This window comes from Prunus dulcis, chromosome 5 (assembly GCF_902201215.1).
Source record: "Prunus dulcis chromosome 5, ALMONDv2, whole genome shotgun sequence".
In the NCBI taxonomy this organism is placed as follows: domain Eukaryota; kingdom Viridiplantae; phylum Streptophyta; class Magnoliopsida; order Rosales; family Rosaceae; genus Prunus; species Prunus dulcis.
Window position 1 is genome coordinate 12,759,853 of NC_047654.1, and position 22,986 is coordinate 12,782,838.

At 38.0% G+C, this 22,986-nt stretch overlaps 2 protein-coding genes across 2 annotated transcripts; one reads left to right on the forward strand and one right to left on the reverse strand.

Moving 5' to 3' along the window:
- Positions 1-624: 624 nt before the first annotated feature.
- Positions 625-3,660, forward strand: LOC117628421 (protein NO VEIN-like). The gene is made up of 3 exons (XM_034360879.1): positions 625-842; positions 988-1,198; positions 2,588-3,660. The coding sequence occupies exons 1-3, from the start codon at positions 681-683 to the stop codon at positions 3,505-3,507; spliced, it is 1,293 nt and encodes a 430-aa protein (XP_034216770.1). The 5' UTR covers positions 625-680; the 3' UTR covers positions 3,508-3,660.
- Positions 3,661-18,605: 14,945 nt separating this feature from the next.
- Positions 18,606-19,147, reverse strand: LOC117628623. The gene has a single exon (XM_034361115.1). It carries the CDS (start codon positions 19,126-19,128, stop codon positions 18,802-18,804), a length of 327 nt encoding a protein of 108 aa, XP_034217006.1. The 5' UTR covers positions 19,129-19,147; the 3' UTR covers positions 18,606-18,801.
- Positions 19,148-22,986: the final 3,839 nt, after the last annotated feature.

Here is a 22,986-nt window from a genome sequence, read left to right on the forward strand (position 1 = left end):
TTAAGTGGACAAAAAAATGAAATTGCCAAAATAAAAATAAACCCTCTAGATTGAGATAATTTCACACCCAACCTATTCAAATCGTTCAAAAATTAAATTATTTATATATATAAAAGCAAAAGGCAGAGAATGATAACATTGAAAATACTAGAAAATGCTTTTGGTTAATGCAAACATTAAGAATTGAAATTATTAATTAAATTAGGATAATATGGTAAATTTACACTTTTTCATATTAAAAAAATTAAAATTAAAAGAAAAATCAGATAATTGGTCTTATTTTTATGAAACACAACTACCCATTATCTTTTTTAATTCTAAAATAAATTTAAATTATATAAAAAATTAAAAAAAAAACCTCACGCAGGAGAGAAAGCGCGTGCAAATAGGCTAGTATGCATTAAGTAATTGTTTGACAAACTATTTATAAGACTTATTTCAAGCTGCACTCCACTTACTAAAAAAAATCTCATCCCATATCTAAAGTAATCTCGTTAATTACAAAGTATTCTCAGCTTTGTCCGAAGTAATTTCATGATCATGCTTCTCTCTCTCTCAAAATTACTATATAAGGAAACTCATCACCAGTCTCAATCACAACCACACCATCTGTTCTATCTACTCTGTCTCATTCAGTACTTCTCTGTGAACTCAGCTTAATTAGAAGAAGAGTGACGTAAATGGCGACACCGAGAGGGCACATAGAAGAGATAAGGAAGAAAAAGTTCTCCATAGGAGCAGATGCACTCAACCCTTTAACTGAGGATCTTCACCAGGCTATCAAGACTCTCTCTGCTGAACTCTATGCCAAAGATGTTCACTTCCTCATGGAACTCATCCAGGTTGTTTATTTTAAATATACATTCCTACATATCATGACTTAAGTTTGGTGTTAAGGTTAGTGCATAGTCTTAGAATCTTTTGAACCTCTAATTTTGTGTGTGTGCATACATATCTGAGTATATATTTGTACTACTTACTTTACAGAATGCAGAAGATAATGAGTACGCAGAGGGGGTTGATCCATCACTTGAGTTTGTCATTACATCCAGGGATATAACAGCCACGGGGGCCCCTGCCACATTGCTGGTTTTCAACAATGAGAAAGGATTTTCTCCAGAAAACATAGAGTCTATTTGCAGTATTGGTCGGTCCACCAAGAAAGGCAACAGGAATCGCGGTTATATTGGGGAGAAAGGTATGTGTACATCATCAGTACATGACATCTATATTAATTCTGATTGTTTTTTAATTATTTGAAATTATTATTTTTTATTTTTCATATCTGTGCTTCAGTTAGATCATTAGCCTTGTGAAGTTGTGATCACAATGTTAAATAAAATAATGTCACAGCTGATTTTTAAAGCTTTAGGCCTTCCGAAAATGTACGCAGCTTCCCAGAATTTGGCGACTTTACTCAAAATCTACGTTCTCAACATGTTTGGTTAAGCTTTATTTTGACTCGAGAAACAGGCATATGTTTATTTTGACTCAAAATATCTCTTAAACAGGAAAACCTTCAATCTGTTTGAGGAGAAATCGGGGGCCATCTCTTCTTTTGTTTTTTCATCAACACATAAATGCAAGTTTCCTTCTCAAACCCTAACTCTAACACGAGCCGTCTTCCAGTCCCTCTCTCTCTCTCTCTCTCTCTCTCTCTCTCTCTCTCTCTCTCTCTCTCTCTCTCTCTCGTTCAGACATAACCCGCGACCTCTCTTCTTCTTCAATCCTCATCTCTCTCGCTCATAGTACCATCGTGATCTCGTCTCTGACCTTGGAGATTCCAAAATGGCGTTTTTTTTTTCTAGGAGCAGCACCAGCCTAGCCCGCCCGCCTAGACCGCCTAGCGCCTGCCCAGCTCCTGCCGAGACCGCCTAGCTCCTGCCTAGCGACCGCCTAGCCTGCCTAGCGCCCGCCTAGACCGCCTAGCGCCTGCCCAGCTCCTGCCTAGACCGACTAGCGCCTGCCTAGCGACTGCCTAGCCCGCCTAGCCTGCCTAGCGATCTCCTAGCCCGCCTAGCCTGCCTAGCGATCTCCTAGACCGCCTAGCCCCCGCCTAGGCCATTTATTCAGTAATATTAACAATACGAGTGACAGTGTGTTCAAGGAGTTGGCTTGTGAATATTTGCTAGACTCACGTTGGAAAAGAAAGGGATGATGCTTACATTGTTCCCACAACCTTGTGAATATTTGCTAGACTCTGCGTGCCTTGAACGACATGTGCCAATCCAAAATCTGAAACTTTTGGGTTCACATTCTCATCCAAGAGAACGTTACTGACCACAATGTTAAATAAAATAATGTCACAGCTGATTTTTAAAGCTTTAGGCCTTCCGAAAATGTACGCAGCTTCACAAAATTTGGCGACTTTACTCAAAATCTACGTTCTCAACATGTTTGGTTAAGCTTTATTTTGACTTGAGAAACAGGCATATGTTTATATAGCTTCTCCAAGAATATTTTGCTCTTGTTTATGTTAAATTCTGAGTTAAGCTCTTGTCTGTTCGAATGCCTATAAGCATATTGATGTTCTCGGATGTGCTTTTTCGTTTTGTGTTGTTTAACCAAATTTGTGATTAATATACAGGAATTGGGTTCAAAAGTGTGTTTCTGATCACTGCACACCCTTATGTTTTCAGCAATGGATATCAAATAAGGTTCAGTGAAGATCCTTGTGTGCATTGCAATCTCGGGTACGTAGTTCCTGAATGGGTTGACACAAACCCTAATTTTTCTGACATAAAACAGTTATATGGTTCTGGTTCTGCTTCTGCTCTTCCCACCACAACACTGATCTTACCTCTAAAGGCTGACAAGGTCCAGCCTGTGAAGCAGCAGCTCTCAAGCATACACCGTGAGCTTCTGTTGTTTCTTTCAAAGATTAAGAAGCTCTCAGTGAGGGAAGACAATGGCGATCCAAGTCTCAACACTGTAAGTGCAATTGAGATAGCAAGTGAGACTAACTTTGTGACCAGAAAGAACATTGATGCGCAGTCCTACACCGTCCATCTCTCTGCAGAAGAAAGTAGCAATGCGGCTGAAAATGAATGCAGCTATTATATGTGGAAGCAGAAGTTTCCTGTCAGGCAGGAATGCAGAGTGGAGAAGAGAATGGAGGTAGATGAGTGGGTGATCACGCTTGCATTTCCAATCGGAGAACACTTTCATAGAGGAACAAGCTCACCCGGGGTCTATGCCTTCCTTCCAACCGAGATGGTGACAAACTTTCCCTTCATAATTCAAGCTGATTTTCTTCTTGCGTCATCAAGGGAAACAATTCTCCTGGACAACATATGGAATAAGGGTATTCTTGATTGTGTCCCCACTGCATTTGTTAATGCATTTATCTCACTTGTTAGATCCGTTGAAGATGCTCCAGTGTCTAGTTTGCATCGTATATTCAAGTTTCTGCCTGTCCAGAGCTCTTCCTATGAAGCATTGAATGTTATCAGAGAGTCGATAAAGGCAAAACTTGTTGAAGAAAACGTTGTCCAGGAAAACTTCTGAATTCCGATTACCCTTCTGACTAGCTATGTATATGTGGTTGCACTTGTTGATGATTTTTTAACTATATTTTCTTTTGGTTTATGTACTTTTGTCTGTTGGAATCTCTTGTCATTCTGAACAAGTTATTGCTCTTTTGTGTATGAAGCAGACTATCATCCGGTATTTTATGAACCGTTTTCTAATAGATATATGTCAATATTTTTATTTCTACCGATCTTTCATTACTTTGGATTCTGTTTCTACCGGAGGTGAGACTTTGTGACGTATTGCTTGGTTTTTAACATAATGGTCCTAATAGATTTTCGTTTTATGGAAAGATTTCTCCCCTGCATTGAAGTTTACTGAGTCTATGACAAGAGGTTTTAAGTTAGCTGAAAGGTTATGAAAAACGCGCAATCTGTTCATAGAGTTAACGAGTTCTTGGTGCCACTGAATTATCTGCAATTCCAAGCCTATATCTTTGAAAAGAAAGGAAAATTCATATATAATAAAGAATGAGATTAAATTATGTTAAAATTATATTTAAGCAGTACGCACACGCATAATGAAGTATTCACCGGAGATAATAACATGGAGAACGGTATATATCCCCATTACTGGCTGAATGAATAGCAATTTTCTGTTATTATTTGAAAGGATTTTAAATTTTAAAACGTTTTATTTTCTGTTTTAATTTTTGGTTGGTTTCTTTTATTTATTATAGGAGTTACAAATTGTTTAATTTTCAGTTTTTATTTTCTATTCATTGCCACCAACTTTTATGGTTAAATGTGTTTGGAGGTTACGAGTTTTGGATGCCTATAAAAGGCCACTCCTCCTTCACATTTCAAAAACACTACAATCAGATTTCTCTATTCTCATACTTTCACATATTCCATACTTTCTATATTATTTTTGGGCAACGGTTCTGTGGCTTGGAGTTTTCTATCCGACTGTGAACGTGCTCATAGCGGATCTTAAGCCTGCGTATTGGGGTCGTATCTTGGAGTCTTGTAGACCGTCATTACCTGCACGTAGGGAGGCTACAAAGGCTTTAGGACAGCGTCTTTGACGTGCTTTCACTATACCAGGCTTGCTTTCTTAATCTTAACTTGTTTTATTTATTTGTTTACTTGGCTCTTTATTTTACTTTACTGTTTAATATTTATTTTGTTATTATTTATATATAAAAGTTTTGAATAAGAATTTTATAAAAAGGGAAAAACCACAATTTCTAATAACAATCTAAAGCCTTTGTAAGTTAAAATTATTCTTACCGTATTTGTTATTGCTATAAGTTTCTCCAAATCGTAAACACTCTCTGTCTTCATTAGCTGTGTTTTCCTATTATTGCTTGTCTATACAATTTTCAAAACTATAGCTTTAAAGTCCAAAGTTAGAAAACCTTTTTACCAATATTAAACCTCAAACCTAATTGCTCTGCAACTTTTTTTAAAAAAAAAACTTATTAAAGTTATTATTCAAAACCTTAAGTACCACTGTTGGAAAGTTTTAGTTACTCGTTTCAGTTTTGCTTGTGTTTTGATTGCTCACACGCTTTGGTTACCAACCCCAAACAAATTTAAAAATTAATTAAGTGCATCAGATTTTGTAACCGTTGTTTTAAAACAAAACACGCTTTGGTTACCAACCCAAACAAATTTAAAAATTAATTAAGTGCATCAGATTTTGTAACCGTTGTTTTAAGACAAAATTAAAGTTAGATATTTTGTCATAAATTTGGCACGTTTGTTTCTTTAAGTTATTGTTTGTCCACCAACTGTTTGATTAATATTCAATCTTAATTTCTATTATATTTAAATTTCAGATTTTGTTGCTTCATTACTGTTTATTGGAATTGAAATGGATAGTGTAGAAACCAATAATGTTAAACCAGGAAAATTTAATGGGACAAATTTTAAGAGGTGGCAAAGACAACTTAAATATTGGTTAACTGTTTTAGGGTTAGTTTCTGCCCTAGAAGATAAAACCACACCTGATAAAACTACTGAAACCACTTCTAAAACTAAGGAGAAGATGACCAAAGAAGAATTAGAATATCATTGCCATAATAGAATCCTTAGTGCTCTCTCTAATGATCTGTATGATGTTTATCAAGATACTAAAAATGCAAAAACTTTGTGGGATGAATTAGAAGCTGAATATGGGATAGAAGATGCGGGAATAGATCGTTTTACAATCTCAAACTTTAATAACTATATGATGGTTGAGAATAAAACTGTAAGTGAACAAATTCATGAGTACCAAGATTTTTTAAGGAAAATAGAACTTAAGGGTACTAAGTTTAGTGAAGAGTTTAAAGTCTCTTGTCTCATAGATAAATTACCCCCAAGTTGGTTAAACTTTGCAAAAACGCTTAGGCACAAACAAGGAGTTTTAACCTTAACCCAAGTTTTAAACTCCCTTAGGATTGAAGAGAAACATAAATCAAGTAACAAGCCTAAGGAAGAAAAGACAAATGTGAACCTAGTGGAAACTTCAAACAATAGGAATCGTTTCCAATCTGGAAGGAAATTTTTCAAGAGAACAAACAGAAATAGCCAACCCAATCATAATCAATTCAACCGAAACCAAAATCGTCAGCATAATAGACCCCATAACAATTCCAATGGCAATAAGGATCAACCATGCTTCGTTTGTGGAAGAACAAATCATTGGGCCAAAGACTGTCATTACAAGAAGACCGAGCCCTACAAGCCCAAGCCTAAGTGGAACAAAGGACAAAGTGGTCCTAAAGCCCAAGTGAATGTGTTGGTGGATCAAGATGATCAAGATGAACCCAATCTAAGGGATAGTTTTAAGCCTCTAGTTAATGTCGCATATTTAAGTAATAGTGATTGGTGGTTAGATTCTGGGGCAAACGTACATGTGTGTTTTGACAAACGGTTTTTCAAAAATTACCAGAACTCAAGTGGAGGAAGTGTAACCCTAGGAAATGACACCGTCGCACAAGTACGTGGAATAGGAGAAGTGGAATTGAAGATGACATCTGGGAAGACTCTAACTCTCAAGGATGTGCGACATGTTCTTGCAGTGAGAAGAAACCTTATCAGTGGATCGTCCTTAGTAAAACAAGGATACAAAATTGTAATGGAGTCGAATAGGATTGTTATTACTAGAAACGATGTCTTTATTGGAAAAGGATATGTTTGTGATGGATTGTTCAAAATAAATGTAGTTTTTGAAGATAATAAAATTTCTCCTCAAGTTTTTAACGTTGAATCTTGTAATGTATGGCATGGAAGGTTAGGACATGTAAGTTTGAGCAAAATCAAAACGTTAATGGATCTTGAGCTAATCCCTAAGTCTAACATAGACCTTAAGCATAAATGTGAAGTGTGTGTTCAAGCCAAACAAACTAGGAATTCTTTCAAACCTGTAGAGAGAAACACCCAAATCTTAGAGCTCATACATAGTGATGTGTGTGATTCAAATAGGTCTCCTACTAGAGGTGGAAACAAGTACTTTGTGACTTTTATTGATGACTTCTCTAGGTATTGTCATATTTATCTTATTAAGACAAAAGATGAGGTGTTTAATAAACTCAAGATTTATAAAAATGAGGTAGAAAACCAATTGGAGAAAAAGATTAAAAGACTTAGATCTGACAGAGGGGGAGAGTATACCTCAAATGAGCTTGGAGTGTTTTGTGAAGAACATGGAATTATACATGAAGTTACTCCACCATATTCACCCCAATCTAATGGAGTGGCTGAAAGGAAAAATAGAACCCTGATGGATATGGTAAATTCTATGCTTCTTAGTAGTGGACTACCTGAAAATTTGTGGGGGGAAGCAATGTTAACTGCTTGTTTCATACTTAATAGGATAACATTGAAGGATAATGAGAAAACTCCTTATGAGTTATGGAAAAGAAGATCACCTAACCTTAGAATCCTAAAAGTGTGGGGGTGTTTACCTAAGGTACTCATACCCGATCCAAAGAGAAAGAAAATAGGTCCTAAGACTATAGACGCAGTTTTCCTCGGTTATGCGAAAAATAGTAGTGCCAATAGATTCCTGGTGATTAACTCTGAAGTAAAGGAGGTTGCAAACAACACAATTATGGAAGCAAGAGATGCTACATTCTTTGAAGATATTTTTCCGTACAAGACAAGAATTTCTAAGGAAGTACAAATAAGTGAAAAGCCTTCTAGCTCAACTACGATTGAAAATTTAGAATCTCAAGAACTTAGAAGAAGCAAAAGAGCGAGAGTTGAGAAGAACTTTGGAGATGATTTCTATACCTTTCTAGTAGAAGGAGATCCCACAACTTATAAGGAAGCCGTTATGTCTGTGGATGCACCATTCTGGAAAGAGGCTATAAATGATGAGTTTCAATCTATAATTCAAAATAACACATGGATGTTAACGAATTTGCCTGCTGGAAATAAAGCGATAGGGTGCAAGTGGGTGTTTAGGAAAAAGTTGAAACCTGATGGAAGTATTGATAAGTACAAAGCGAGATTGGTAGCTAAGGGTTTTACACAAAAGAAAGGGATAGATTATTTTGATACTTACTCACCTGTTTCTAGGATTACCACCATAAGGACCTTGATAGCTTTAGCATCTGTGCATAATTTAGTGATTCATCAAATGGATGTGAAGACAACGTTTCTAAATGGAGACTTAGATGAAGAGATCTATATGGAGCAACCCGAAGGATTCATAGTTAAGGGCCAAGAACACAAGGTGTGCAAGTTGGTTAAATCTTTATATGGCTTAAAGCAAGCTCCTAAGCAATGGCATGAGAAATTTGACAAGGTGATTCTAGATTATGATTTTAAGTTTAATGGTCATGATAAATGCGTTTACTATAAAGAGAATAATGGAGAACACGTAATCTTGTGCCTATATGTTGATGACATTTTGATCTTTGGGACGAATTTAGAGATTGTGAATGATGTGAAGTCATACTTATCTAGGAATTTTGACATGAAAGATATGGGAGAAGCACATGTAATCTTAGGAATGAAAATTGAGAAGACGACACAAGGAATCTCTCTAAGTCAATCTAGTACTATTGAGAAGATGTTGAAGAAGTTCAATTACTTTGAGTGTAAGCCCACACCAACACCTTATGATCCCAATGTTCATTTAAAGAAAAATCAAGGTGAACCATTTTCTCAGCTGAAGTACTCCCAGATGATAGGTTCTTTGTTGTATATTGCAAATAAGACTAGACCAGACATTGCTTATGCTGTTGGAAGGTTAAGTAGGTATACACATAATCCAAGCAAGGAACATTGGAATGCTTTGGAAAGAGTTTTCAAGTACCTAAGAGGAACAATAGATTATTCACTATGCTATAAAGGATTTCCAAATGTAATAGAGGGATATAGTGATGCAAATTGGATAACTGACAATGAAGAAGTGAAGTCTACTAGTGGTTACATTTTCTTATTAGGTGGAGCTGCAATTTCATGGGATTCGAAGAAGCAAACAATTATTTCTAGAAGTACTATGGAGTCTGAACTCATAGCTTTGGATACTACTTGCACTGAGGCTGAATGGATTAAGAGTTTATTAATGGATATGCCTATGGTGGAGAAACCATTGCCTGCTTTATCTATTCATTGTGACTGCAAGGCTACAATAGACTTGGTGAAACAATCTCACACAAATAGGAAAATGAACAGACACATACATGTGAGATATAAATCTATGAAGAGTCTATTAAGTAAGAACATTGTGTCTTTGGAGTATGTGAAGTCGGAGAACAACATTGCTGACCAATTGACTAAAGGTCTTTCTAGGAGCAGAGTCCTAGAAATGTCGAGGGGGATGGGCTTAAGCCCATAAGGGAGTCACCTAGGGAGGTAACCCAACTTCTGTGATTGGCGATCCCATGAAGGAAGTTCAATGGGTAGAAACAATCCATATTGCGTGACTCATTGAGCATTGTTTATATCATGTGGAGGCATCCCAGAGATGTCCTCATGCTCATCCCTATGACATCAGTGCTATATAATGTGACGTTAGGAAGGGAGTTATCCCTGAATGAGTTTCGAGGCGGGCAATCTCCCGCAGGGTGCAGGTCACATGTACTCTTGGAGAACTCACCTAAGTGAGAGACGTCGTGAGGCCGCGACTGTGAGAATTGGGCTATTCTCTAGCAACTCTCATGAGAATCAAGATTAGCGCATGGCCATAAATAGCGCTACCCCGCTTCCAAGCCTCAACCAATACTATGTGTGGGATATGTTGAAGTTTGGTCAAAGGTACCGAGTTCAATACTGTGTACACTCAGGTTCCTCAAATGGAAACTATCATCACTAAGTGAAGGTTCAAGCCCGGAAGGCACCTACACCTATTGCATAGTATTATGTTGCCCATATGTATATTTTCTTTATATTTTACAATTTTAAAATTTTAAAACCCTTTGTGGGGGATTGTTATTATTTGAAAGGATTTTAAATTTTAAAACGTTTTATTTTCTGTTTTAATTTTTGGTTGGTTTCTTTTATTTATTATAGGAGTTACAAATTGTTTAATTTTCAGTTTTTATTTTCTATTCATTGCCACCAACTTTTATGGTTAAATGTGTTTGGAGGTTACGAGTTTTGGATGCCTATAAAAGGCCACTCCTCCTTCACATTTCAAACACACTACAATCAGATTTCTCTATTCTCATACTTTCACATATTCCATACTTTCTATATTATTTTTGGGCAACGGTTCTGTGGCTTGGAGTTTTCTATCCGACTGTGAACGTGCTCATAGCGGATCTTAAGCCTGCGTATTGGGGTCGTATCTTGGAGTCTTGTAGACCGTCATTACCTGCACGTAGGGAGGCTACAAAGGCTTTAGGACAGCGTCTTTGACGTGCTTTCACTATACCAGGCTTGCTTTCTTAATCTTAACTTGTTTTATTTATTTGTTTACTTGACTCTTTATTTTACTTTATTGTCTAATATTTATTTTATTATTATTTATATATAAAAGTTTTAATAAGAATTTTATAAAAAGGGAAAAATCACAATTTCTAATAACATTTTCCACATCCTTGCAGCATCTAAATGGAGAGGTGTGTTGCGTTAAAAAAAAATATATATTCAATACCTCGGCCAACTTTTGTTTTGCCATCCGAAACAGCGATATGTAGAGCAGTGTCCCCCGCTTTGATTATCTCCACCTCTTGAACTTTGGAACTCTGTGATGATCTATAGACCTCCACAGCCTTTTCCAGTGGCCTTTCATGGAATTTTCCAACAGGCTATAGGTCAGTTCCTCCTGTGAAACCATTGCATTTCTGAACATGCCATAGGCACTTCCTCCTTTGAAACCATTCCCATTTCCACATCTGTATCCATGTCTGGCCTTTTTCTCCAGCTAGTCTATAAGTTGAGTAAAATATAGCAAAGTAAGCCTTTAAATTCTCGACTCTGATAGTGCTGTTGGTGTATAAGTGTGGCTGCTGAAATGAAATAAGAATAGGAAGGTTCTATTCTAATTAGGAAGGCTGCTTTGGATCACAGTCCAAGTGTACAGCAGAGAATGTAATAGCATTTGCCACTTGTCATTGTCTCATAGGGTAATGATTGAATGGCTAGATTGAGTGATGTAATAGGGAATATTTCTTTCTCTCTAACGGTTTTGTCAGTGTCATAATATATGCATGGTTTTGTGCTGAGCTAATACAGCTAGCATTCTTCTCCAAGCTCTCTCTCTCTCTCTCTCTCTCTCTCTCTCTCTCTCTCTCTCTCACACAGAAAACTGACCATTCTTCTCTAAAGCTCTCTGCATTTTCATTGATATATATATTACATGTTTGATTGAATCTATATGTATGATAATGTTCTGCATATGCTAACATGGCCTCAGAGCCAGGTTTGATCTTGTAATATTGGGCGTTTTTTCTGTGCTAAGCTATTGAAGTTGCAGTTGAGCTTGAGTTCTGCAGATCTGAGTCTAACATGGCTGGATCAAGTGGTGGTGAATTGAGAGCACCAATTTTCAATGGTGAGAACTACGATTTCTGGAGCATTAGGATGAAGACCATCTTCAAATCTCATGGACTGTGGGATTTTGTGATCAAAGAACTTGATGGTATGGATCTGAAGAAGTTAGATGAATCTGATGATCAGAAAAAGGAGACAGAAGAATCAAGTGGGAAAGGCATGGTTTGCTGAGGTACTCATGAAGGATGCCAAGGCTCTTGGATTGATTCAAGGAGCAGTTTCAGAAGAGATATTCCCATGAATCTCTCATGAAGAGACATCAAAGGTGCCTGGAGTATTCTGCAGTAAGAATTCCATGGAGATAAGCAGGTAAGGAGTGTTAAATTGCAAGGCCTTAGAAGAGAATTTGAATATACAAGAATGAAGGATGATGAATCCTTAACTGTCTATGTTATTAAACTATTTGATTTAATTAATCAAATGAGAAGTTATGGGGAGGAATTGCCTAGGGAGAGAATTGTTCAAAAACTGCTTATTAGTCTGCCATCTACCTATGACTCTATCTGTTCAGTTATTGAACATTCTAGAGATCTGAATGAGATTGAGGTGCAGGAGGTTGTAGCCTCACTAAAGAGCTTTGAGTTGCGTTTAGATAGGCATTCTGAAAACAGAACAGAGAAGGCATTTGCTAGCCTTAGTGTAGATGCCAAACAGACTAAAACTGGAGAACAGAACAGCAAGCAGAATAAGAATTGGAAATTCAAAGGCAAGAAGTGGGATAACAAGGCAAGTGAAGGCACTAAAACTCCCTGCAAGCACTGTGGTAAGCTACATTTTGGTGAATGTCGATTCAAGGGCAAGCCAAAGTGTTATAACTGTGATAAGCTTGGCCACATTGCAAAAGATTGCTACAGCAAGAAAACACCACAGCAGGTCAACTATGCTACTCAAGTGGAAGCTGCACCAACAATGTTCTATGCTAGCAATGTAAGTGGTGCTGGTGTAACAAGGGATGAAGAGATCTGGTATTTGGACAGTGGGTGTAGTAATCACATGACAGGAAAAGAGGATTTGTTGGTGGATATTGACAGAAAGGTGACTGCCAAGGTTGAAATGGGAACTGGACAGCTTGTAGAGGTAACTGGAAAAGGCACTATTGTGGTTGAAACCAAAGCAGGCAAGAGACATATCAAAGAAATAATGCTTGTACCTGGACTGAAAGAGAACTTACTCAGTGTAGGACATATGATAGAACATGGCTATTATTTGGTATTTGGTGATCACAAGGTGGAAATCTACAATGACAGCTCTCATACAAATCTGGTGGCAAAGGTTCAGATGAAAGGAAACAGAAGCTTTCCTTTGAAGTTGCAAGCTGAAATGCACTTTGCTTATAGAGCAAGTGTAGACCATTCCACTGATCTCTGGCATAGAAGGTTTGGACATCTCAATATGAGTAGTCTAAAACTATTGAAAGAACAAGATATGGTAGTAGGGCTGCCAGAAATTAAAGAAGATAGACAGGTATGTGAGGGGTGTGTTCTAGGCAAGCAGAGTAGAGAAGCATTTCCAAGAGAAGCTATCTCTAGAGCATCAACCCCACTAGAACTTATTCACAGTGACATCTGTGGTCCTATGCAGACAGTTACCAAAGCTGGAAATAGGTTCTTTCTCACTTTCATAGATGATTGCACAAGGATGTGTTGGGTCTATTTCTTAAGGCATAAGTCAGAAGGTCTTTGTGTGTTTAAGAAGTTCAAAGCCACTGTGGAATTGCAAAGTGGCTACAAACTAAAACAATTGAGAAGTGACAGAGGAGGAGAGTACACTTCAGTGGAGTTTGAGAGGTTCTGTGATAATGCAGGCATTGAAAGGCAGCTCACAACCTCATACACACCACAGCAAAATGGTGTGGCAGAGAGGAAGAATAGAACTATAGTAGAAATGGCCAAATGTTTGATGTTGGAAAAGAAAATTCCATTTGATTTCTGGGCAAAGGCAGTCAACACATCTGTGTACATTTTGAATAGATGTCCAACTAAAGCCTTGAGCAAAAGGACACCATTTGAGGCTTATGGTGGGAGGAAACCAGGAATTAAGCATCTGAAGGTGTTTGGTTCATTGTGTTATGCTCATGTACCAAAACAGCAAAGACAGAAGCTAGATTTGGCAAGCAAAAGGTGTATTTTCTTGGGGTATGGCAGCTGTGAAAAGGGATACAGGCTGTACAATATTGAAACTGAAAAGGTTATCATTTCAAGAGATGTGATATTTAGTGAGAATGAGTGTTGGGATTGGAATACAAAGAAGGAGACTAGTGTGAACATTCAGCTCACTGAAATCAGAGAAGAAGAACAAGGAGCAGAAGGGAGTTCTTATGAATTTGAAGAACAATTGGAAGTGAATGAGATGCCTAGCTTAAACACTGAAACCAGTGACCAAGAAAGGGAAGCAGTATCACAGGATGTTGATCATACTCCTCTCAAGTACAAGAGCATTGCAGAAATTTATGAAAAGTGCAACATGTGCATTATAGAACCAGAAAGTTTTGAAGAGGCAGCAAAGGATGACTCTTGGAAGAAAGCAATGGAAGCTGAAATCACCATGATTGAGAAGAACAATACATGGGAGCTTGTGAATAGACCATTTGATAAACCAATCATTGGAGTCAAATGGATCTATAAGACTAAATTGAACCTAGATGGATCTGTGCAGAAGAATAAGGCTCGGCTGGTGGCAAAGGGATATTCTCAAAAGCCTGGAATTGCCTTCAATGAGACCTTTGCACCAGTGGCTCGCCTTGATACTGTGAGAACTTTGGTGGCTGTGGCTGCACAGAGAAACTGGAATTTGTTTCAACTGGATGTAAAGTCTGCATTTCTTAATGGAGTGCTAAATGAAGAAGTTTATGTAGATCAACCATCTGGTTTTGTGATGCAAGGAAGTGAAGATAAAGTGTATAAGCTGAAAAAGGCTTTATATGGTTTGAAACAAGCTCCAAGAGCTTGGTATGATGAGATAAATTCTTATTTCATCAAGACTGGTTTTTATAGAAGTCCAAGTGAAGCTACTTTGTACACTAAGATGTCTACAAGTGGTATTCTCATTGTGTCTCTATATGTAGATGATATTATCTACACAGGAAGTTCAAAAGAAATGATGGCTGCATTCAAGGATGATATGATGAGACAATATGAGATGACTGACCTAGGACTGCTTCATCATTTCCTTGGTCTTGGGGTCCTACAAACTGACTCTTGCATCTTTCTACACCAGAAGAAGTATGCAAAGACCTTACTTGACAAATTTGGACTTAAGGATTGCAAGTCTGTTGCAACACCACTGGCAGTGAATGAAAAGTTGTCAAAAGTGGATGGAAGTGAACTAGCAGATGAGACTTTGTATAGGCAAATGGTGGGGAGCTTGCTCTATCTGACTGCAACCAGACCAGATATCATGTTTGCAGCAAGCCTCTTGGCTAGATTCATGCATAATCCAACCAAGAAGCACATGGGAACAGCAAAGAGAGGGCTGAGATATGTTCAAGGCACCATAAACTATGGAATTGCCTATGATAAGGGAAAAGGAGCAGTGTTAATAGGCTATTGTGATAGTGATTGGAGTGGAAGTGAAGATGACATGAGGAGCACATCAGGCTATGCTTTCAACTTGGGGTCAGGTGCATTTTCTTGGGCTTCAATCAAGCAAAGTAGTGTTGCTCTGTCAACAGCAGAGGCTGAGTACATGAGTGCAGCAGAAGCTACTGCACATGCTATGTGGCTGAGGTTTGTGTTATCTGATTTTGGAGAGGAACAGGTAGAACCAACTCAGTTGTTGTGTGACAACACTTCAGCTATTGCTATATCTAAGAATCATGTTCATCATCACAAAACCAGACACATCAACCGCAGGTTTCACTTCATAAGAGATGCTCTACAAAATGGTGAGATTGATTTGCTATATTGCAAAACAGAAGTGCAGTTTGCTGACATTTTCACCAAGCCTTTAGCAAGAGACAGATTTGAGTATTTGAGGAAGGCTCTAGGTGTTATTTCAGCACAACACCTAGAAGGGAGTGTTGGTGTATAAGTGTGGCTGCTGAAATGAAATAAGAATAGGAAGGTTCTATTCTAGTTAGGAAGGCTGCTTTGGATCACAGTCCAAGTGTACAGCAGAGAATGTAATAGCATTTGCCACTTGTCATTGTCTCATAGGGTAATGATTGAATGGCTAGATTGAGTGATGTAATAGGGAATATTTCTTTCTCTCTAACGGTTTTGTCAGTGTCATAATATATGCATGGTTTTGTGCTGAGCTAATACAGCTAGCATTCTTCTCCAAGCTCTCTCTCTCTCTCACACACAGAAAACTGACAATTCTTCTCTAAAGCTCTCTGCATTTTCATTGATATATATATTACATGTTTGATTGAATCTATATGTATGATAATGTTCTGCATATGCTAACAAGTGCATCACCATATGATACGAACTTTTTATCTGTGTGAGTTGTGTGTTTTTGTCAATGGGATTCTCTTGTGATTCTGGACAGTTTCTTTTTTTGTAATTTAAATCGGCTGCTAGATTGCTAATAATCTGTTATTATGGCTTGTTCATTATGAATATTGCATACTCATAATTATCCCTCTTATGGAAAGGGAAGGGTTTCAATCATTCAATCAGAGTGGCCCACACGAGGCGATATGTTTTCTTCATATTGCATTATCTCCACTTTGGTCTCCTAATTTTGACAATGCAGTTCAATAATTTCCTTAGATACCAATCAAGTCCTACAAATGTAACATTGTTTAGGAAGAACAGACGAAATGATCACGTTTTGGATTGATTGCAAATATTCAGGAGAGACACAAGTCTCCTCGTGTGTGGTAGTTATACATATTGTCACATTGATGAATTTCATCAATTAATTTGACAGAGATTACATCTTGGACTTGATTGCAAGCCAACTAAACTACATGACTAAAATTGCCAAACCTGAAATGACAGGGTTCAATGTGGGAAATGAGTCAAATTACATGGACCAAAAATATTGAGATAATTTCACACTCAACATATTCAAATTAATTGTTCGAAAAATATACTATATGGATTAAGTAGCAGATCACTTATTTGCAAAATCTAAGGCATTGTAGACACAGTCATAAATTCTGAATGGTTGAATATTTATCTTCGTAACGTTGGAATATGTCGCATCCTCTCTCTCTCTCTTGATCAAAGAAAGAAGTTTTTAAAGATCAGATCTCATATTCCTCTTTGGTTTTCTAGCATGCATGAACCTTAATTTCCTACTTTATGCACAACTTGTATATATTTAATTTGCTTTCACTTTGTTTAATCTTATGTTCTTCATTCTTAATTGGAAGTAATTTAATTACTTCTTTGGACATGGAGTGTATGAAAACACCGGGACGAAAGGAATTGTGCAAAGTTGACACCCTAATAATTGTGCAGTCCTTTGTTATTGGTAAACTTCATGGCACAAAGCTCTACAGAAATCAAGGCGTCTTGTGTGGAATCTAATTCGAATTCAAATTTAATCCATACCATGCTTGATCTGAATCATAATCCAAAAGGCTTTTTATTACAAAACGTCCCTGACGTTTGCGAAACTATCAGATTGCATCCTTAAAGTTTTTTTGTATCACTCATGGTCCCTAACGTTAATATAGGTGCTCTTAAATAGTCCATCTGTCAAAAAATCTGTTAAATCAAGGGATATAATCGTCAAATCAATCCAAAATTATAAAAAATATGTATATATTTTTAATTTCCTTCCCTTATCTCTTTCTTTCTTCTTCTTCTCTCTCTTTCTTTTCTTCTTCTTCTTTCTCTCCGCCAGATTCCTTCTCTCTTCTCTCTCTCCGTTTCTCTCCTTTTTACGTATAAAACTAAAATAAAATAATTTCACCGCAATTCGCAGTCGCTTCCCATTTCCAGTCCTCCCCTCCCCTCCCCTCCCCTCTCTTCTTCCTCTTCCTCAGACTCTTGTCCAGTTTCGTTTTCTTCATTTGATTGGTTCTTGCTCTTCATTTTCATTTTCTCCAGTTCTTCTTGTGTATCCAGTTACCCAGCCCTCCCTTTCTTCGGCTCTTCTTCTTCCTTTTCAGTTCGTCTTCTTTGGAAGTTGATGCTTGAGGTGTTAAATATCAGCATTTGGTCATTTAGAAGAGGTAAGCGCATTGTATCTTGTGTCCTTTCGATGCTGTTTCAATTTCTTGCTTTGAGTGCATTTTTCTAACATTTGCTTTGAGTGTATAAATTTGAGAAAATGTTATAAATACAGATGAGATGCTGCTGAAATTTTGACCGATGTTTTCACTGAATGAACAAAATTTTTGGCCAAAGCTTTTGCCCGAAACATTGTGATCCTGGTGGGCCCTGGTTCGATCTCTCGTTTCCCTATGAATGCTAATCTCAGTCGCTGTGTTTGGTTTGAAGAAACAAAAAGCTACTGATTTCTATTTCTGATTTCTATTTCAAATTGTGTAATTGTGTAGAATCTCCACACAATATGCAGAGAAGAATAATATGGAAAACTTGCAGTTTTACAAGATTCATTGTCGACTTGATCAAAAGGCGTGTTTTGAATTGGAGAGAACCATTATGCAGATTATCCTTTGCATGCGGATGTACCAAGACCTCAAAGAAAAATGTCAGAGAGGAAGCCTTACCCTACACCCATGAAGGTTTTGATTCAAAGAGCGAAGGAGGAGAAAGAAGCCCGAAAGGCCCAGCCTTGTAGGATGCTTGAAGAACCTCCTGATAATGGATTGTTGGTCCTGTTTGGCTTGTTAAAGCTTCTTCAAGTTGTTCCTGTCCAACGGTGCAGGTAGCAGAAGAAGAAAAAAGAAAGAGAGAAGGAAAGGAAATAAAAAAATATATATATTTTATAATTTTAGATTGATTTGACGATTATATCCATGAATTTAACATTTTGTTTAACAGAGGGATTATTTAAGAGCACCTATATTAACGTTAGGGACCATGAGTGATACAAAAAAACTTTAAGGATGCAATCTGATAATTTTGCAAACGTCAGGGACGTTTTGTGATAAAAAGCCTAATCCAAAATCATACTCGAAAATCATACTCAAAGCAGAGTATTTTTGGGTTGATTCGATGATCCAAACCGAACTATTGTTTTTATAAGCTACTAAATCCAGAACTCAATCCAACAAAACAAAAGATTATAAGCTACTAAAACACCAAAATATAATAAAAATTTCATAAAACCACAAACACAGAGCAAGCAACAGAACATACAAGAGAAAAAAAAAAAAAAAAAGAAGCTAAAGCCAAAGCCAAAACCAAAGGCTAGCAAGCCAATATGCATAATAGAAGGACAATGCTCCCATCCCACCGGGACTGGCTATCTATTTGCGGCGGAGCTCTCTGAAATACTGTCCAGGGTTACTCTCAAATTCAGCCCTAGAGATTTGTTCAAGTCCGCCAGTGCCCGGAGCAATCATCATCTCCTCCTCCTGCTCTGAATTTGAACCTGAACCTAAACCTGAAGCCAGACTAAATATACTATAGGCCAGCAGAGCCGCTCCTGCCACAGCGCCAGTTGCAATTGCAGCAGCAGTGGACCAGCCAAACTTGTCCTTACGCAAGTCACCACCATTTTTCTCATTTCGTTTTTTGATGCGACCATTTTCCTTACTGTTTCCAGAGCCTTCCCTGCTTTCATTCGGTCCCATTTTTTTACTATACAATCCAATCCAATCCAAACTCTACTTGGTTTTGGACGGGACGGTGCGTGGCTATATACATGTATATATTACTGTGGAAAATGATGGGGAGAATATGTTTTTTCATTATGTTTTTGTTTACAAGATTACACAGGTATATATGTATAAGCTAGGGAAGGCTAATATCCACTGGCCAGGTTAAGAACCATTGGCCAGTCTAAGAGCTGATGGCCAACACACCACAACCAGGAAAACTCTAATTACAAGCAACAAGATCAAATCCCCTAAATTAAGGACGTGTAAATCAATCACTAAATCAATCACAGCTAGTAGCCACCAAGCTAACCACAGCTATCAGCTACCAATACTTCCAATACTCCCCCTCAAGCTGGATCAAAGGGATTAATTGATCCAAGCTTGGACAGCAAGCGTTGAAACTGAGTGGAAGCAAGAGACTTGGTGAAAACATCAGCAAGTTGATCATGGCTCCGAGTGAAGGTGGTTTGAATTACCTTGGACTGAACTTGTTCACGAACATAGTGACAGTCAACTTCAATGTGTTTGGTCCGTTCATGGAACACGGGATTGGAGGCAATATGCATAGCTGCCTGATTGTCACAAAAAAGAGACATAGGTTTGTTGCTCAAAAACCCAAGTCTGAGATAAGGCTCTTGAGCCAAATGAGTTCACATGCAGTGGAAGCCATGGCTCTATACTCAGCTTCAGCACTTGAGCGAGCAATTACATTTTGCTTTTTGCTCTTCCATGTCACGATGTTTCCTCCAACAAATGTGCAGTAGCCTATAGTGGATTTTCTATCAATAGCATTCCCTGCCCAGTCAGCATCGGTGTATGCCATGATTTGAGTATGACCATTGTTCTTCATGATAATTCCCCGACCAATGGAGCCCTTGAGGTATCTTAGAATCCTTTTAACAACATTTAAATGAGCCTCAGTGGGTGCATGCATGAATTGGCTTACAAGACTAACGGCGTAAGTTATATCCGGTCTAGTAATGGTGAGATATATAAGCTTACCCACCAGTCTTTGATAGTAACTTATATTGCTGAGAGGCTCTCCTTCCAAGTCCAACTTCAATTTGCTATCAAGAGGTGTACGGGCCGGTTTGCAATCTATCATCTTCACTTCTTGAAGCAAGTCAATCACATACTTCCGTTGACTTAAAAACAGTCCCTTGGGAGAAGTAGCCATTTCAATCCCAAGGAAGTATTTTAACACTCCTAAGTCTTTAATGGCAAATTTCTGATGAAGAGAATGCTTAAGAGTGTTAATCTCATCAATATTATCACCTGTGATGATAATATCATCAACATAGATTAGAACAACTAATTTGCCAACTGAACCAGTTCGAACAAACAAGGATGAATCAGCATGACTTCTCTTGAAACCAAACTTTTCAAGTACAGAGCTCAGCTTGGCATACCAGGCACGGGGAGATTGTTTCAATCCATAAATGGATTTGTGAAGCTTGCAAACCATACCTGAATTCTGTGCTTGTGGATGACCAGGAGGTAATTGCATGTAAACTTCCTCTTCAAGGTCTCCATGCAAAAAAGCATTTTTTACATCCATTTGGTACAACGGCCACTCATGATTAATTGCAACAGATAACAAGACCCTCACTGTACTCATCTTAGCCACAGGAGCAAATGTCTCCTTATAATCACCTCCAAACGTTTGAGTAAAACCGCGAGCCACCAACCTTGCCTTGTGTCTTTCAATTGAGCCATCAGAATTAAATTTGGTTTTGTAGATCCACCTACTGCCTACCACCTTCTTTCCCTTTGGAAGCTGGACTACACTCCAGGTTTTATTTTCATCCAAAGCCTTGAGTTCTTCTTCCATGGCTAGCCTCCAAACATCTTGAAGATTGGCTTCTTGAAAATTCCTTGGTTCACTTTCATTTGACAATTTACTGAGAAAAGCTGCATGGGAGTGAGAGACTTTGGAGTAATTTACAAACTTGTGAATTGGGTACCTTACATTGAACGTTACATAGTCTTGTAGCCTTGATGGTGGATGTCTATCTCGAGTTGGATTCCTCCGAGGTTGAGATGGGATCATAGTAGGTTCAGCTCCACTCTCTTCTATAGATGATGTGTCATTGTCATGAGGAACAACTTGTGCTTCGGAGGCTTCAGTTTCATCTCCAATAATCACGTTGTCAATATTGGTTGCATGAGAGTCACTGTTGTGAGGTACTGAATGAACACAATCACTTGTTTCGACTGGATTTGGTAATGGAAAGAAATCCAGTAAGTGCTCCCCCTGACGATTTTGATCTGATGGTTTGTTGAAATATGGTTTGATCTCATCAAACCTTACATCTCTTGAAACAAATAGCTTTCTGGAACATGGATTGTAACATTTGTAACCTTTTTGAGTGGAGGAGTAACCCATGAAAACACACTTAATTGCCTTGGGATCAAGCTTGTCTCGGTGATGGGATTGGATATGAGCATAACAAGTGCATCCAAAAATTCTCAGATGGGAAAGGTTAATTTTTTTGTTTTGCATGACCTCATATGGTGATTTTGAATCCAAAACCCGACTAGGCAGTTTGTTGATGAGGTAGGTAGCTGTAAGAACTCCTTGAGACCAAAACCTCTTAGGCACATTCATTTGTAACATTAGAGCTCTGGTTTTCTCAAGTAGATCCCTATTCTTCCTTTCGGCAATTCCATTTTGCTGAGGAGTACCTACACAACTTGTTTGATGTATAATGCCATGTGTGCTCAAATAGTTAGTCATATTTTTGGATGTATATTCAGTGCCATTATCAGACCTTAGTATGTGAATTTGAGACGAAAAATGGTTCATGACAAGATTATGAAAATTCTTGAAAGCATCCATGACTTCACTTTTGAATTTTAGGAGGTACAACCAAGTGACTCTTGAAAAATCATCAACAAAGGTAACGTAGTACCTATAACCATCAAAAGACTCTAGAGGTGCAGGTCCCCAAACATCGGAGTGCACCATCTCAAAAAGCTTGCTAGCTCTAGATATGGAAGAATTAAATGGAAGTCTAGTAAATTTTGACAAATGACAGATTTCACATACAAGTGAGGATTTGCATAAGCTAGGGAACAAAGTAGACAAAACAAATTCTGAGGGATGTGCTAGACGTTGGTGCCACAACTGATGTTCTAGATTTGAACTGACTTGGAACCCTTTTGGAACATTAAGGTTCTTTGAAAAATAGTACAGCCCATTTAGGTAGTGACCTTCACCAATCAGCTTCTTGGTGGCTAGATCCTGAAAAACAACATTGTGAGGGGAGAAAATTGCACGACAGTTGAGAGAATTTGTAATCCTTCCTACGGACAGCAATTGAAAAGGAAATGATGGAACATATAATGCTGTGGACTCAACACTATCTGAAATCAATTTAACTTTCCCTCTACCTAGGACGGGTACACCTCTACCATTTGCTATAGAAACTAGTGATGGTGTAGTGTAGCTTTCAAAATTGTATAGCTTTGAATATTGATTTGTCATGTGATCAGTGGCACCTGAGTCTATAATCCAAAAATCATGAGAATGACTAACATTTAGAGCAGTTGAAAGAGCACACATAATACCTGGAACATCTCCTTGAGGTACACGATTAGACTCAGCTAAGAATCCTGCAAACTGCCCAAGGAGAGCAGTTTGATTTTCTCCCGTCAATACTTCGCTTGTGCTTCCTTTTTTGGTGTGAAGATAGGCTGAGAATTCATTTATCAAGTTAGCCGGATTGGCTGTGAAGTTCATCAGCCCATCAATTGATGTAGCAGCAGCAGCATGGTTTTTGGTTGTATGTGATCTGGTTTGTGAGCCCTTGTAGTCTCTTGAAGGCTTGT